Below are 17,781 nucleotides of genomic sequence, written 5' to 3' on the forward strand. Positions count from 1 at the left end.
TGATCTTGAAAAGCTTTCTGGATTCTTTTGAGATTCTATAAATAAGATTTCACAGCAGGAGTTGATATCATAACATGCTCTTTTTTCTTCTTTTTGGAGGGGCGGGGGGGTTAAGGTGCTTCTGCTGATACAAGACACTGCAGAAATTAGATAGTGTTTTCATCCTATAGTTCCAAATGAAGAAGAGAGTTAGTATTCTAAATTGAATATCTATCTCAGATACTTAAATGTAGTGTTATTAGAGAGCATGGCAATTGTTAATCCTCACAAGACCACCCTGAAATAGGAGAGAACTGTTATCCCCTTTTTACAGATGAGAAACTGAGCCACAGGATAAATTAAGTAGCTTGCTAAAGTCACAGACCCTTGTTACTAGCAAAGGCACACTAGTAAACCAAATTTAGTGTGGGGCCGATCTGAATAGATGGAAAATGCCTTTGTCCCAGAAGGTGGTCCCACCTGGAAACCACTGTATCTATCACCGACGGATTTCTCCGGTCCGAAATAAACACAGACACGAATGTCAAATTTAAAAGATATATTGAATACAACAGGTAACAACACAAAGAATAACCCCAGAATACAACACTGCATAAACCAACTCCTCACCCCAGAAGTAATAGAAGATAGCACAGTATAACAAGAAAAGCACTGTACTCAGACTGTTCTAGAGTCAGATAACAGCCGTGGCTCAGGACCTTCAACCTGTTGGCATAGGCAGCCTCAGGGGAGGAACACTGAGGAGTCCAATTGATGATTTGTCGCTGGTATGATGTTACACAAGCACCCGATGATAAACAGTTCTCAGCTCCAAAATAGGGCCTTCGCCACAATGATTGGAGTGGAACAGGGTGATAGCTGCTCTCGATCCGGAGCTATAGGTAGCTATAACCCACAACTCACTGGGCAGTTGCCACAATAGTGAGCTAATGCATCCCTATAGGTAGCGGTGGAATGGAATCTGGTATGGTCTGTTGGGAAGCAGGTCCCAGCCTTCGCCACGGCTCTTCTTCAACAGGAGCAGGAATCAGGAACAGGGCGGAGCAGCAGATCAGAACAGCAGAACCTGATCCCTTCAGGGGAGCAGCTTATAAAGGTCCCAAGGCGGGAAAAACAGCAGGAGCGTCTCTAGTGCACAAGGTGTAGTGTTGGGTGCAGACTTTAGTGCCGTGTGCAAAGCAACAGTGCTGTGTGCATAACCATGTGCTGTATGTAGACGATGGTTTTTGGCGGCAAAAAGTCTTTCAGTCCTTTGGGTTCCATTTTGATTTCTGTGTAAAACTCAGGACTCCATTTTGATTTTAGTGTCCTTTTGATTGTAATGTCCTTGATCTTAATATTCTAACTTACTGTCAACACCCTGAATGTTTTGAATCCTAATCCAGTGGCTGTCCATTTGTCTGTCCTTGCTACCAACAATGTATAATGCCAGAGCAGCCTCCCCTGTCCCTCTCTTGCTGCCTCTAATAGAGGCAGTGAGGAGTCCAGGAGGGCACCATGGAGACGATGCTAGGGGGAACCGGCTCCTGCCCCCCCCTTGCTGCCTCTTGGGGGGGCAGGAAGTGAGTAGTTGATTCTTTACTCAACTACCCAATAAGCCTATGCTTATTGGATAGTCGACTAGTTGACTACTTGCTAACATCCCTGCACAGTAATTACTCATTTAACATGTGCCTGCTTAACACATTTTCGCAATAGCACGATTTTTTTAAGGAATTTTTTCGAATAACACGAACATCCCCGAAATAACACAAAAATAATCAAGTGGCGGACTACTTTGTGCGGCGGTATAAGTTGGTGAAAACAGTGGTAATACACATGAGCAGATGAATACACATGATCACAGCGCTCCTCCGCTCATTCACGTGTTTATCTTTGTGTTTTAACAAACGGCAGCAACTTGTGTTGCTAGATATCTAATGTTGACGTTGATGACGGAGCACCAACAAAAAATTGACTTTGCCACCACCAGCTGAAACGCAACCCCCACCTTTTCCATTATTTTAAATGGGAAAATTGACCCCGCATAGCACGTTTTCACTTAGCACGAACATTTTCAGAAACGCACCTATAGTGTTAAATGAGGAATTACTGTAGTCACTGTCCCTTTTGGGAAGCAATAGTGAAAAAGCGCCAAACTGATGTGCCTAAAATAGTGAAATGTACATGTGTTACAAAACTAGGGCTGTTTTGAAGGAAGAGTATTTCCAGGCAGTATGAGTCTCAGCAATTGCTTAGCAGATGGTGACATGCATTGAAGTTGCACAGTGGTGCCTCATGCCACTCCTGAATGTAAAAAATGGTTAAACTTAAATCTCTGGAAACCAGGAAATGAAGAGGTAAGGTAACAAAACTTAAATCAGTGAAACCCAGGAAACACAAAGTTAAGGTATTCGTCATACCCACAATACAACCTTATCTCTGCCCTTTTGAACACACCAATAATACACAAATTAGTGCTCTGCCCTAGGGATGTTACATTTTGATTAATCAGCTAATCCCTTTTGCTTGACAACTTTGCACCGGCTCTTCTCGCTGGATCCACTGATATCTAGGCTCTTTGCCCAGAATGGGTTGGCTACTTCTGCCCTACAGAAAGGACCCATACCTATCACCAGTCTAGCCGATGTGGTCCTTGCTTCTTCCCATAAATGACTCCAATACTCACTACCGTATAGCAGATACTACTACTTAGTCACCTGAATGGAGCACTATTCAAACGAGAAGAAGAAGTTACTCACTCTGTGCAGGGGCACACATCTCGAAGGACCATCATTACTGCACAGGGTAAGTAACTTCTTTTTCTGGCTTTCAGAGGTTGAATTAGCCACTATCCATGTTGGGTTAAAGTTCTTGTGCATTTAATATAGGTATCAGCTTTTGGTGTTAAAGTTATGCCACAATATATTAAGGTGCGTGTAGTACATTTACAAAGTGCTCCGAAGGTGCTGTGATTCTGGACATGTGGTGACCATCCAGATAATCAAGAAAAGGATTTAAAAAAAATCCTCCAAAGAATGCTGTTCTTGGAGAATGTTTTTTCAGTGTCCCAGCACAGTTCATTTTTATAAACAGTAGAGCATATGGTTTTTATGAACTCAAAATGTTTATTTTTTTTAGCAACTTTTTATGGAACTAATAAATGTCAAAATATTTTATTTCAATTCAAGAAGAAAATTCCATCTTTCAGCATTTTATGCTTTTTATAATTTTATGAGTGAATAAGTTAACAAAATAAAAAAGAAGGTAATAATTTTAAGGATGAAATTAACATTTGTATCCATTTGGGGAAAATCTGTCATCTTTCAAGTTGAGTAAGTAATTTGTACAAATAGATTGCCTGGGTTTACTGTATCTTCCATTGTCCCAGTTAACTAATTAAAACAAGTCTGTTTCTAGTCTTGACCAGAGAGTCAGTTATTCTATCTGCTTCATATATCAACAGGCTGAAAAACTCATTAGAACCAATTGAGAGCAATTTGAATAAACAAAAGATTTATTTATCACTCACTGGAGAATAGGGTTGAGCAAGAAGGGAAGGAGAAAGTAGGGAGGCATCAGAGAATAAAGTTTGTTTAAAGGAACATCTACCTACATTTATATGTCAGATTGTTAAGTGTGGATGATGATTTTCATATTGTGTTTTTGTATTTTGTATAAAGAAAATGCTTATTTCAAGCAGCAATCTATAGGAAGTTGCTTAGTCATGATGTTAAGAGAAGAGATGAATGAGTCAATGTCCTGTTTTATTATCAAAATTGCCTCCATTTCATGATTTGTTATTTCAGATGTGGATTCTGATCTTTTAGTACTTTGTTGTTGAAAGTGTAGGTCGTAGGGGTAGACTAAAAAGTACCCTAGAAACTAGGTGGGTTGTTTGCATTTGAAAAATGTGTACAGTTGTGTTCAAGTGCTTGCTCATATCTGTTCCATTTAGGTGGCACATGCTACCCGTTGGGTCAGTTATGGAGCCCCCCTGGAGTGGGACTGGTGTGGCCCTCTATATATGACGCTGGCAACCTGACTTCCCAACAGTTCCTTCTTACTGCTAGTGATGGTTAATATGGAGGTTCCTATTGCCTTGCAAGTGTACCACATATCCCTAACACGAACATTAGTTGTTATAGTGTTGTTAGTTATTGTCCAGTTATTCTAGTTTTAGGTGGGTGCATGGGGGTCTCCCCCTGCTCCACCTGCATTTCCTCTGGGACTTAGGGCTTGCCCAACTCCCAGAGGTTCAAACTGTGCAGTTCTTGCACCAAGCTTATGCCAAACAAGTGACCCACCACAACTCCGCGTCTCTGGTGCCTAGGGGAGCTCACCAGTCAGATAAGTGCAGGATCTGCAAGTCATTTAAACCATGGACCAGGTAGGAGTGAGATTTTCATCTCAAGCAGCTCTTCTACATTTTTTTCTGGAAAAACGGCTCTTGCACAAGAGGGTTTTTTTTCACAAAAAGGAGCCGTGTATATGGCTCCTTTTTTCGCAAAAGCTTCTTGCGCAAAAAGCGGGTGCTTATTAATTATGCAAATGAGGCAAGGTGATATTCCATGCTTAGCCTCATTTGCAAACTAGCCTTAGTGTGTGCCTCTCTTCCAGTATATACCAAAGGCAACTCAAATGTCTCTACAGTCTCTAGGGCAGGGGTCAGCCACCTACAGCATGCATGCCATAAATGGCATGTAACCCAATTTTCAGTGGCACACAGATTCTTCAGCAGGAGCTCTGACCTTCCGCCCTCCCTTCCACTGAGCCTGCACAGCCACGAGGCTTGGAGCACCAACTCCGGCTTCCAGGCGCATGGGAGGGGAGGAGGTGAAAAAAGCCCAGACTCGTGTCTACCGCTGATGTCCCCAAGAGCTGCCTTGCTTCTCCACCAGCCTCCACCAGGTAGCACAAAGACCCCATGCAGAGCTGGGACAGCACCCCCTGCAGGATTGAGGCCCTGCCCCAGCATGCACACCACAGCTGCTCTGCTTGCCCTGGCCCCTCTGGCATGAGGGGGAGCTGGGGGAGAAGGAAGCAATGGGATGGGGGTGTCCACCCCTGATACCCCCGGGAGATGCCTCAGCTCCCCACCCACTTCCCTGCGCAGAGCCACGGAATTGAGGTCCTGCCCTGCACATGCACCACTGCTGCTCCATCCACCCCAGTCCTGCCAACATGCAGGGACCTGCAGGTGGGGGGAGGTGTGGAAACAAGCTTTCCTGTCCCCTGGGCCTGGCCGGGAACATCCCCGAGCAGCTGCCACCACGCGAGAGAGGCAGGGAGATCTGGGGTGTTGAGCGCTGGGGGATGATGAGGCAGTGGTGGTGTTGGGTGAGAAGGAAGCAATGGGGTAAGGGAATCTGCCCCTGCTGCCTCTGAGAGCCACCCCGGTTCCCTGCCCACTTCCACTAGGCAGCACAGGGACCCAGCACAGAACTGGGACACCACCACTGCATGGGAGGGTGGGGCCAGGGGTGGAAAGTGGGGACCAGAGTGATGAGGTAATGGGGGAATTTGGGACTGGGGTCAGATAGGGTCAGGCTTAGAGGGTTTGAGAGTAGTTTTTTTTGCTTCTGACTTGTGTGGTCCCTACCTGATAGTTCCCCACCCCTGCCATAAATAAAGAAAACATTGAAACCTTTTGTGTTAATCATAAACTAATATTTTACTTTATTTAAAATAAAGTTTGGTAAACTAACATGAGAAAGCTAAAACAATCTATTTAATAATTTAAATTAAAACATTCCTCCTAGCTGCAGCAATAGCAAAAATGGCTCGAGTGTAATTATGTAATTAACAGTGCATTTTCATTAGCAACTGATGGTTCGCAGAAAGGATTGCATTGAGCCAGGTGGTCCACAGACCAAAAAGTTTGAGAACCACTGTGCTAGATGGTGAGTGCTGTCCGATTTGGGGGAGAGTAAAACATGTAGGGGGTCCCCCTGCCCCAAAGCTGTGTTGGCCCCTGGGCGCTTGGGTCCCTGGCAGGAAAGTGAGGGTGCCGTGGACCAGACCTCCACGGGACCCCGCCCCCAGCGGCTGGATACTCCAGGATCACCTACCTGAACCTGCCTTGCCCATTTCCCTGAACCTCTCCCCAAACCACCCTGACCCCCAACCCATTTGGTGATCCAGCATCACCCCCACCCTCCCAAGATTGGAGCTAGTCCTGGCTTTCGCAGGGAAGGAAGAAGCCCTGAGGTTCCGTGCTGCATCCAGCTTCTGGGGAAGTGCATGTGCACTGCTCCTCCCCTCCCCACAGGAAAAGCAGGAGCAGAGCCCAGGGCAGGAGGCAAAGAGGGGCATGTGGTATAGAGAGCCCCTCCTCACCTACCAGGAGAGTGACACAGCCCAGGACAGGAGGGTTAAATCTTGGCATGCCACTTTGGAAAGGTTGCTGACCCGTGCTCTAGGGTTTGGATGTACCCGACAGTGCTCTCAGCTACTTGAACAAAATAACAGATCAAGTAGCTCATCTGTTCTTCTTTGCCTCTTCATATCCTGACTCAGAAAGCTAGTTTCAGAGCAGAAATGAATAGTTTCCCTGTACTGATCTTTCTGTCTTGAAGGTAAATTATTTTAAAATACAGTCTGTATTTGTTGCAGTCATAGAAACACATCAGCAAGCCATGGGTTGTGCATTAGTGGCACACAGCAACTGATTTATATTTTTGTAGTCTGTGTTCTTACACTGTAAATATATCGATTGTTCTTCAATGAACCATTCCATTTTCATCTCTTCAGAGTTTATAGTGCTGCTGAGTCTCAAGATGTGGTGTTTGCAGATGTGGCTCCTTTGCTTACATCTCTGCTGGATGGGTAAGTGGAAAAGTAGTAGGAAACAAGGAAAAGGAACACTACCAACTTGAAATTTAGTGTGGTTTTTTTTTAAACAACTTAAAAGATTATTTCCCAAGTCGTCCTACTAGTTTATGTGTTTTTCCAAATATATTTTCAGTGTTGTTCTCTGTCACTCAAACTTGGGTTATTCCTCCCATTCAAACAGGGGAAATAATGGAAGTCACTATTTTAGAAAAATTTCCCAGGAAAAATGAACAAGTTTGAAAAAATAAGTAAAATTCCTTTTCATTGGTCTCTTTCAGTTATAGTAAATATAGGTGCTACATATAATGGAGGTAAAACAAATTCAGACAAATATAATTTAATAAAAATGTATAGTACGAATACATTAAAATAAGTAGTGTGACCTACCTTTTTTCAATAGTATCTTAAATATTAATGATCCTCAATCATAGATGTTGCAACAGCATCAAATAGATATCTTGGGGTTAAAAACATATTTGGAAACGACTCAGAAACAAACACATTTCTCATTACTTCTGGCCAGCAAAACCATTGGGGCCTAATTTTGTTGTACACTAACACAAATTTACACTGTTTTGGAAAAGGGTCTTTGAAGTGGGTTTAATTGTAAATAGTGAGAATGAAATAATCTATGGAATACTTACATTCATCTCTTTCTCTTCCTCTTCCTTATCCGATCCTACTCAACTATGGATGCTATATACCTGATTCAGATTTCCTTTGTCTCTGTAATGTCATATGAAACATGACCCACATGACCATGGAACGTCTGTTTTGCATAGTGACAACTATTAGGAAATGTATGCTTATCCCTTGGTATTCCACAGGCCAAGGCTACAAGTATTCCACCCCTTAAATTGCTATAGTCACTCAAAGTGACCTTGAAGATGCTCTGAAGAGGCTCTTGTCGATTCCCCCTATGTATGGCAGTCTTGGGCATGTGCTGGTGATAAGAAAAAATACCTGAGGGAACAGAACTTGAATGTGATAAGTTCTGCTTATCCACATGGGCCGTAAGCAACTGTTCTAGGCCCTACAAGGTAAAACAGCTATATTACTTTCACCTGGGAACCCCACAGGATCAGGGGAAGACCTAGAGGTGCTTAGAGTTACTGTTGTCCCAGCTCAGAATTTTGCCTTGATTCTCTACCTACATATTTACTTACGCGTGAAATACTTCCTGGTAACCCCATTGCAAGTTACATGTGCATATTCAGAGAAGCATCCGCTTTTATTATATTCCTATCTAAAATCTCTGTCCTGAAAAAAAATGTTATGTTATTGAAAACTAAAGGTCTGTCTCTTTTTTCAGGATATACCATTTAAACATAAGCACACTATCAGTCATGTTTCTGAACAGCCTTCCTATTATACATGTGAAACAGACATAATTATTTTGATTCTTGAAGTCATCTGCCCATTCTGGGCATGTTTACACAGCTGGGCTAAAGCTGAAATAAGCTGCGCAACTTGAGCTATGTCAGTTGCATAGTTTAAGTTGAAATAGCTTATTTCGGCTTTTGGCACTGTCTACACAGCAGGAAGTCCAAAAAAGAGCACTCTTCCTCCGACTTCCCTTACTCCTTGTAAAATGAGAGTTACAGGAGTCAGAATAAGAAGTCCTACAGCTTGACATTATTTTGACAGTCTGCATCTACACTACAAGCAGTTATTTTGACAATGTCATTTCGAAATAATGTTAGTTATTCCGAAATAACACTACTGTGTACACATATCCTAAGGCAGATTCTAGTCTGAGTCCAAAACATCCACTTACAAAAAGGTTGCGGTGGGGTTTAAGCATATTTTTTAAATTACATTGTCTTATTTTTCAGTGTAAGCATATAAGAAGAAATGATAGTCTGTTCTACAAATAGAAAGAAAAAAACAAACAAGCCCCACATGCCAGACTTCAAAGTTTAAACTTATCAACACAAGCACAGCAGGGATTAAAATAACATCACCTGCTCTCGGAACATTTAGGAATAAATTGTGCTAATTTTTTTAAGAATAAATAAATTCCTCGTCCTTTAATTTCCTTGATTGTATTCCCTTCAATGCTAACTCTATCATAGTGAGCATTGGAGGGGGTTTTTTTTAGCTGCTGAGTGCTATTAAACTTAATAATTGGTATTTTAGTTTAATAGTAAAGTCTTTTTAAGAATGATATAACTATTAGAGCAAATGTGAAGGAAATAGTTCAAGCATAAAAATAAAGGTTTACCAAAAACATTTGTAATTTGGGTATAAAAGTGGTACCACAGTATACTTAAAACCACCCTTGTGTAATCAAACAATAAGCAACATAAACCAGGTAAAAACTCAGTCTGTGTTAAATCTGTCAGTAGTCTCTAGTTCTTCTTTTGAGAGACCCAACAATTTGTTGTGGATTGAGCTTTATTGACATTTTAGAACAAAGGTAGTACAAAATTATTACTTAGTCCTGCCTTGAGTGCAGGGGACTGGACTAGATGATTGAGTGCTATGATCCCTTCCAGTGCTATGATTTTGAGGCCTAGTCACTTTAGGTTGGTGTTAACTAGATCAACGTTAGCTACTTATATTCTAAAATAAGGGTCCACAAACAGAATTTTTGTGTTCATTTAGTCCTTTTGGTATTTTGTGGCAAATGTATATGTATTCCAGTTGAATTTTTATGGCTTAGTCTTCCCATCTGTTAAAAAAAATCTACCTCATAGATATTGTGAGGGTTGCTTGATTTAGATTAGCTAACGGTTTTCAGATCTACAAAAAGGCCATATAAAATATGCTTATTATTAGTTATTTATGTATGTATTTTGTTTTAAAATTAAATAGTTTCAAATAAGCAAATTTTTCTATATACTTTTTGGTTTAATACCAAATTAATTTATTAAAAAATTGGCATAAGAAAACATGGCCCTTTTGATTTTCAGATATAACGTGTGTATTATGGCTTATGGACAAACAGGAAGTGGGAAGACGTACACAATGTTGGGACCACAGTCTGAGGATGAAGTCACTCTTTCAATAAAAGATGAGCCAGAACTAGGAGTTATTCCTAGAGCCACAGAAGAAGTGTTCAGGTATTGCTGAATATGGGAATGAGAATAAAGTTTGAATGCCAATTTTTACATTGTATACAAAAGGGAAAACATGCAAGCTGTTTGTAGCATTGTTATATTTGTGTTTTTCTCAAGATATTCAAGATAGAAGGTGTGAGATATCTTTTATTGGACCAACTTCTGTTGCTAAAAGAGACTACCTTTGAGCTTGCACAAAGCTCTTCTTCAGCACATGATATTCTTGCTGTGCAGATTTAACTTTTCAAGATTTACAATTATAGCAGCTTTGGTAGCAAATCCAAAGTTGAATTTTAGTTTAAATTTTTACTCACTGCTCTTTCTTAAACCCTCTCTAACATTTTATAGGAGTAAAGAATTCGTTTGCATATTAGGGTCTTTCAAATAAGGGAGGAGAGTGACATTATTTTTCTGGAACTTGAAAGACATTTGGTCATGGATATTTATTTTCTAGTTAAGCCTTGTCCACTTAAATTAACAGACTGGTATAATCTAAGGTCTGAATTTAACCCAATATTATTATACTGGTATAATTCCTTGTGTGGACACTTACATTCTGATACAAGAGTTATTTTTTCTTGGTTTAACTGATGTTGTTTGGGAAGGGATTTAATCAAAACCACCAAAAAAGCTACTTTTATATTGGAATTAGTATTTTAACTGGGGAAATTGTAGACAAAGCCTTAATTTTATAAATTCTTTCGTTTATTTTAGCCCCAGTGTCTTGTGAACTTTTCCCTATCCTTTTAGCAGTAGTGAGCCTTCACAACCCTACAATTCATACATGCTGCTCTTTAGGCCTTAGGAATTGGAGAGTTTTAAATCCTTTGGCATATCCCTGGAGTTATTGGGGTCACAATAGAAGCAAGACATTAGAATCAGGCCCACAGTCCAGGAACAGATAATATAGGTTTTAAATGCAGCCAAGACAAGGCCATTCTCTCTCTCTGACCTATTTACTCTATAATTTAAGTATATATATTCTTGTTGTTCAACCTTTACATTAACATAAAAGTCAACACACTCTCATGATTGTGGATGTTTGATAAGTATTTTCATCAGGCTGTAATCAGCTCTGATATGACATTTTTTTAAAGATGGTTTACTTAGGATTTTAGTTCAACTTTTTTTAGCTTTGTCATTTTCTTTTCTGTAATTCTTTTCAGGCTTATTTCAGAAAAGCCACCAGGAAGTCATTGGGTTGAGGTTTCTGTTGTAGAAGTGTATAATAATGAAATTTTTGATCTTCTGGCCAAAGATGGCTGTGGAACAGTATTTGGCATTAAACGTGATGTCGTCACAACCAAAGAAGGCAAGAGTGATGTGCCATTGCTTACCTATGAGTGAGTATACAGCAGAATAAGTAAACTGTTATTACAAGATCATGATACAGTGTTATTACAATGTGTGTCAGCTACAAGGCATGGAGACAGTTGTTGGCACTGAGTATGTCTAAGGACACATTCCTTCCCCTTGTACATAAAAAGCATCACACTTGGCTTCCTGTCTCAATTTGAATATTCCACGATAAGAGTAATGCTGTTAATACTGCTGTATATTTATATACCATTATCCCTCCGTAGATGTGTTATAAGACTTGCCCTATGGAAATTAATAGAATATGATAATCTTGTAAACATTTTAGACTATTCTAAAATTCTATAAAATAGGATAATAGAAAAAAATGTATAGAAAGGATAGCACTCTGCATTAAATTCTGTAAGATTTTGGAATAACTTTTATAGACTCTTTTTGGTTTAATTCCTGTTAAAGTCCGTGATACTTTTCCAGAAAGGCAAGGAAGGGAACTGCTTTCAAATACACCAGAGCAAAGCAAACTATACAAATATAAATCCTTAATATTCATACAGAAGACAGGGGATTTCATTTTATGAGTGGTCAACCAAAATATCTACCCATAGTAGATATCTTAGCACTAGCATCTATCTCAGAACAATTAAGAGCGTGTTGCTGCTGCTGGAATTTGAGCCTGTGGCCTTAGAAAGGCTAAGTTGTTCAAACCTGAGATGTGGATTGTTAAACCATCCTTTCTAGTTTCTGTTCTTTATATTTTTAGATAATTTTTTATTTACAGTATATATGTATAATGGGTTTGATTCTCCTTTACACCTGCTTTGGCAGTATATAAGTGCCATAAAATGGGCATAATCTGCAGCTATACACTATCAGAGTAGTGTAAATGAGAATCAGGTCCACAGTGTGTATATATGTGTCCAGTGCACACAGTCAATGTATAATACTTCCTTTTTAAATAAGGCTTGATTCTTCACAATGTTGATGGTAAAAATCATGTTCTAACAGGTGAAGACCACAATCTTTTATCACTATTGTGAGAACAAACACTAATTTTCTTCTCTGAAAATGTCCATCATGCTGAACAATTCAGCACAAAACCACAACATGTTCTGTTGTTGTTGAAAACATGATTTTTTTCATAGCACTCCACTCAGAATGCTTTTCAAAGGCTGTTCTATGCTGCTCCAGCAAGAAATGAAAGTCCGAGCAAGAAGTATCTTTTTCCTCATAGATTAAAACAAACTGCATTCTCACTGGAAATAATTGACAGAAATATTTTTATCTTGTGGATTTTGGTAACGTAAGCAACACTTGAGATTTGTTTATGCGGTTTTATATTATTGCCAGAAAACCTTGATAAAATACAGCAAATATTCCAGAGAGTTGAATATACATAATTAATTCTCTGTGGTTATTTATATTCACTGACATATTTTCTGACCATTGAACTATCCATACAAAATTGGAACCCACATAGAAACTGTAAAATTGCTTTTTCCAGAATGTTGGATTTGTTTTTTTCCTCTCTGTGGAATTACAGTCACTGTAGTTCTAGGAATGGTTACTTTTCTTATTATTTACAGCTAAACACAACACTTTTTGTTTTTTTTTCTAGTAAAGTTCAATTTTATAATATAAAAGTCTTTGGGTTCAATTTGATTTCCACCCAAATTAGCGCACCCTCAGCTGCACTCTATACTCAGGAAAAGAAACAGGGAGTGGATTAAGGCTAATTGGGGCTCAGGTACACCTATGCTTTTAGGAACACCTTGGAAACACTTGTTTCCAGTTCAGCGCTGTTTAGAGTCTTTCTTCCTAATCTCTGAGTTCTTGGTCTTCCTCCTCCCAAGTGAGACAGCCCACACTAAGGGTACGTCTAGACTACCGCGTTTTGTCGACGGAAGTTTTGTCGACAGATACTGTCGACAAAACTTCCGTCGACAAAGAGCGTCCAGACACATTGAGTTCTGTCGACAAAGCAAGCTGCTTTGTCGACAGAACTCCGTAGTCTGGACGCAGTGTTACAGGCAATAACACCTTCTGTCGACAGAGTTCTGTCGACAGAAGGTGTTATGCCTCGTAAAATGAGGTTTACCAGCATCGACAAAACTGCTGAGTTCTGTCGACATTATGTCGACAGAACTCAGCGGTAGTGTAGACGCTGGTATAGTTTTGTCGACAAAAGTCCACTTTTGTCGACAAAACTAGGTAGTCTAGACACACCCTAATTAACTGCACCATCCAGGCATCTTCTGACAGAGTGTGGAATCTGAATGACTTAAAATCTGGCCTTAATTAAGGGTTGAAAATAGCCATTATATGTATTTAATCAATAGTTCTATCTGGCTAATTGTTGATCCATCTCTTTTCCCCGACTTTGGGGAGGGAAAGGTGCACTCCAGGCTGGGATTTGTGCATGAAGTTTGGAAACTCTGGTTGGAATGGGTTTTCTTTGTTCTTCCAGTTCTTGAGGTGACTGGTCTTATTTATTTCTTTAATTTTTAGTATATGGCAAAGGTGCTGAAAGGTTTAGATAGACCTATTTAAAAATGTTTCTCTCTAAATCAATCAAGTATTCAGTATTTATATCTTGATTACAGTGAAAGCAACAAAAAAGTCAAATTCATAAACCAACTATATTAATAATTAAGGCAAAAAAGTGAACAATGAGAAACAAACCCAAACAACTAAAGGAGGGCCATTGAGAAAGGCCACCACTTCTATCTGGAATCTAAATAAACGTGACATTTTGAATAAAAACTGATCTTCATTTATGATAACATTTCATCTCAAATGTCCTGGCCCACTGAGTCTCATTGGGTTCTCCATACATTAAATAAAATACAGTGGAAGTTTTCCTTTTAACCTGTACTTCCCACTGAATCAGGCAAACCTCATATTTTTCCTTCTTGTATGCCAGGACTGTTGAAAACGCTGTGGAATTCTTACAGCTAGTTGACAGATGTCTGCAACTAAGGGTCAAACATCCAACTCTGGTGCATGCTCATTCCTCTCGCTCTCATCTGGTAGTGACATTGACCATAACCACGAAGGCAGTTTCTGCAGACAGCTTTGGTAAGTAGGATAGTGCTAAAATATATGTTGAAACATTTGTGTCAGAAATGCATTATCAAGGTTGAGGGATTTTCTTATTGCTTTTTTCTCTCTTCTGGCTGTCTTTCTACAATCTTTAAATCCCTGTTTTTCTCTGCTTAATCTTTGTGACCACTTTTTTGAACGACTCTTACTGTTGCTGTGTTTGAGGTGTTAGCCTTGTGTGATAATTTTCACACACTGCTGTAGCACTTATAGACTTACAATGTGAAACAGTCTATGGCATGGTAGTAGCACAATTTTCTCTTGCTGGTTAACAGGCATCAAATCAAATAGTGTAGCTAGATAATTTTACAAGGAATTATTTAGTTATATGTGGTAAGATCAGGGCTCAAACAAACTTTATGCTTCAGGGCAAACGATGATCGCTGGATCAGGAAGGATTTTCTCCTTTACACAACTAGCTAGGTTCATCAAGGAGGTTTATAGTTGGTCCCTGCCAGAGTAGACAAATCAGTGATCTTATCAAATATGGCAAAACCTATGTTCTTATATTACAGTTGTGTCCCTTCTTGCTTTTTCAGGTCGCATATAGGTATGCCAGTCTTTTGCGTTAGGAGTAGTTCTGGCTCTTGAGGGGTTAACTGTTTCCTTTTCTTTTTGTTCACATTGTAATTAGACTCTCCATTTGTAGCACTGTGGTCTGTCTCCTTCATACCCTGCAACAGCAATATGGTTTTAGGAAGTGGAAAATATTTTAAACTTTTTTTCTCCAGATCTCTATCGGAAATTAAACAGAGGATATTAGGAAAACAGAACAAACGGTGCCCTCATTTACCTGCAGCCGCTGCCAAAAGACACAGCTAGTTTGGATGCTGCAGCTCCACCAGTCCCAGATGTTAGATCTATCCAGCTCCAGATCCTTGTCAGTCAGGCAGACATTACTAGACAAAAATCCAGCCATTTTAACTCAACAGCCATCTTGTAATGTCCAGGCTTCTTGTTGTCATTTGTAGCTCATACACTATGCTAATTACTGCACCGCCCTTCTTGAAGCTTCACAGCAAGGCCAAATAGGAATTTCTGCCATATGGTGATGGATGGAGAACTCTCAAGTTTCAGAATCACAAAATAAGAGTTACAATAGCTGAATGAGTATTATGGTACGTAAGAAGCACTGCAAAATAGAACCTCAGGGTGAATTGTGATACTCAGATCTGCCTCTGTAGTAAGAGATACACATTGCTTAAGACGTAGGTGAAGCAGATTGCTAAATGGAAGGCACTGAAGAAATAAGTAGTAGATGATATCTGGAAGCTAAGGAGTGGCAGTTAAGCTTTGAAAATGGAACTTAAAATGAGAGCTGGCTGAGATTTATTTAGGATTTTGCGTCAATAGCTTTTGTTGTGTGTATGGGGAAAGGGCTGCTTTTACTTCTTGCCGTATAGCAAGGAGGAGAAAGAAATTGTACTTTCATGCTTTCTTGCCTGAAGCATTCTTTTCCATGTAAGCCAACACAGTTGCTCTGTCTCCATGACATGTGCTGTCATGAGTGAGTTGCTATTCCACTTCAGACTAGGAAAAGAAAGAATAAGGCAAGAAACAGAAGGAGAAAGTCAAAGTTAAACTGCCCAGTGAAAATATTTTTGCATAGATTCCTTCTGCTTGGGGGAGAGATGCTCACTTAACCAAGATGTCAGAAATGAAGCTAGCATTGAAGAATGTCAAGATGTCAGAAATGAAGCTAGCTAGTCCCCCTAGCACAGATCAGGTCCCAGAATGCTAAGGATAAGCAGCAGGATGTCTTGCAGTGCATGGGGTCCTCCATTGTGGCTACATAGCCAAGGCCAGGACTACTAAACTCTTTGGGGCTGGGACAATCTTTTTGTCTGTGTTTATAGAGCACCATGCACAATGAGATCCTTGACTAGGGCTGCTAAGCAATATCATTATGCAAATAAAGAATAATTCACAGATGACCTACCTGAACAATAAGTAAGGGTACTGTTAAAGTGGCTTATGGTTCATTAGGCAGAGATGGAAGAGAAAAGAGGCATTCCAAAAATTCCAGAGGGAATGGCAGCCAAGGGTGGGACAACAGAAGCAAGAGAAACAGTTCTGGCCAGAGTAGCAGTAGCAGAAGGAGCACTGCCAGGCAACAGGCAGGGGGCTGGACTTGATGACCTCCTTAGGTCTCTTCCAGCTCTATGATTCTATGAACAGTCAATCAGAAACATAGCTGCATATTCGTAATAGTATCTTAGCAGAGGGGCTTAAAGTTTTCTGTTTTCTACCATACAAGTATGGTGTTTAATATAGTGATGGAGCTGTTGGTGACCTTATTTTTGAGAGAGTTTGTCCATCTGTCTGTCTGTTCAAAAACTTCTAAACGGTAAGCGTTAGGAGCAACATATTTGGTATACAGCTTCCTCTTATCGTAACTTAAAGCAAGGTTAGAATTTGGTTGTTCCAGGAAAATGAGATGTGCCTAGAATGGGATTGTTTCTCATAAAACCATACAGAAAAGAGGGAGAATCACCAAGCAGGTGAAAGGGGCTGGCTGGGGGAACTCCTCCCTGTGGAACTACCCCAACCCCCAAGCCTCTCATGCCCTAGTCCCCCCTTCCCTCAATTTGTACAGTGATATTGCAGGCTGTTCTCCTTCGCCAGGGAGCAAAGAGGAAGTGCATTCCTTTCTCTGGTGAACACAGTGGGCAAACACACCTGGTCCTGCCCCAGCCAAGGACATGAACCCTTCTCCTGGCTGTGCCTGCTGGAGTACCCATGGAGAGGCACTTTTCACCAGGCCCCAAGCTGCTGTGGTGAGAGCGGATTGGGGTAGTCCCCTCTCCCCAGGGCAGCCTGCATACTGAACCCCTTATCCCCAGCCTCACCCCAAAGCAATGATTTAAATGAAGCATGTACCTTTACATTTTATTTTCCAAAAAAAAAAAAAAAAAATTGAGTTAAGGATCCACGCAAGGCCATGTAAATCTTCTAGTATTAAATCAATCAAACAAACAAGCCTTACTTCCTAATGAGTGTCTCCTGCCTGATTAACAATGATCTGAAATAAGATAGAGCAAGATATTATGTGAAGATTATCATTGCATCTGAATAATTCAATCTGCCTAGGTCATTAATTACAATCCACAAAATTATGTGAAACAGGAGATATTGGATTTAACCTATCATTGTTGCATTTTTTGCTTCACATTTTATTATGTTAAAAACAATGTTCTCATTTGTTTGTTTCCATCATCCAGCTCCTCCATGGGCTGATGAACAGTCTAGTCAAAGGCGGAGTAAAGAGCTTTTCTGCACCTTTCCTCAACAAATGAAAGACGATAAACTCATCTTTCCTTCCAGAGCCTCTTCACCAGTGCAGTTTCAGTCTGTGGAAAAACTGAAGCACATCAAAACTAAGCTACAACTGGTGGATTTGGCTGGCAGTGAATGTGTTGGTAAGCAGACCTTTTAAAGACAAGGCAATTTTGAATTGAGAACATAGAGCCTTCCCTCCCATGGAGATAGT

The 17,781-nt window shown here is 40.2% G+C and overlaps 1 protein-coding gene across 3 annotated transcripts in view; it reads left to right on the top strand.

Annotated features, from left to right (window-relative positions):
• KIF25 (kinesin family member 25) overlaps positions 1-17,781 on the top strand; it is a 72,194-nt gene that overhangs the window by 36,373 nt on the left and 18,040 nt on the right. For all 3 annotated transcript variants that reach the window (XM_075924666.1, XM_075924667.1, XM_006122926.4), the window contains 5 exons: positions 6,733-6,807; positions 9,729-9,878; positions 11,042-11,218; positions 14,113-14,267; positions 17,513-17,710. In XM_075924666.1, the coding sequence (XP_075780781.1) occupies positions 6,733-6,807; positions 9,729-9,878; positions 11,042-11,218; positions 14,113-14,267; positions 17,513-17,710 (755 nt within the window). The remainder of the gene's footprint in view (positions 1-6,732; positions 6,808-9,728; positions 9,879-11,041; positions 11,219-14,112; positions 14,268-17,512; positions 17,711-17,781) is intronic.

Source organism: Pelodiscus sinensis, chromosome 3 (assembly GCF_049634645.1).
Source record: "Pelodiscus sinensis isolate JC-2024 chromosome 3, ASM4963464v1, whole genome shotgun sequence".
Classification (NCBI taxonomy): Eukaryota; Metazoa; Chordata; order Testudines; family Trionychidae; genus Pelodiscus; species Pelodiscus sinensis.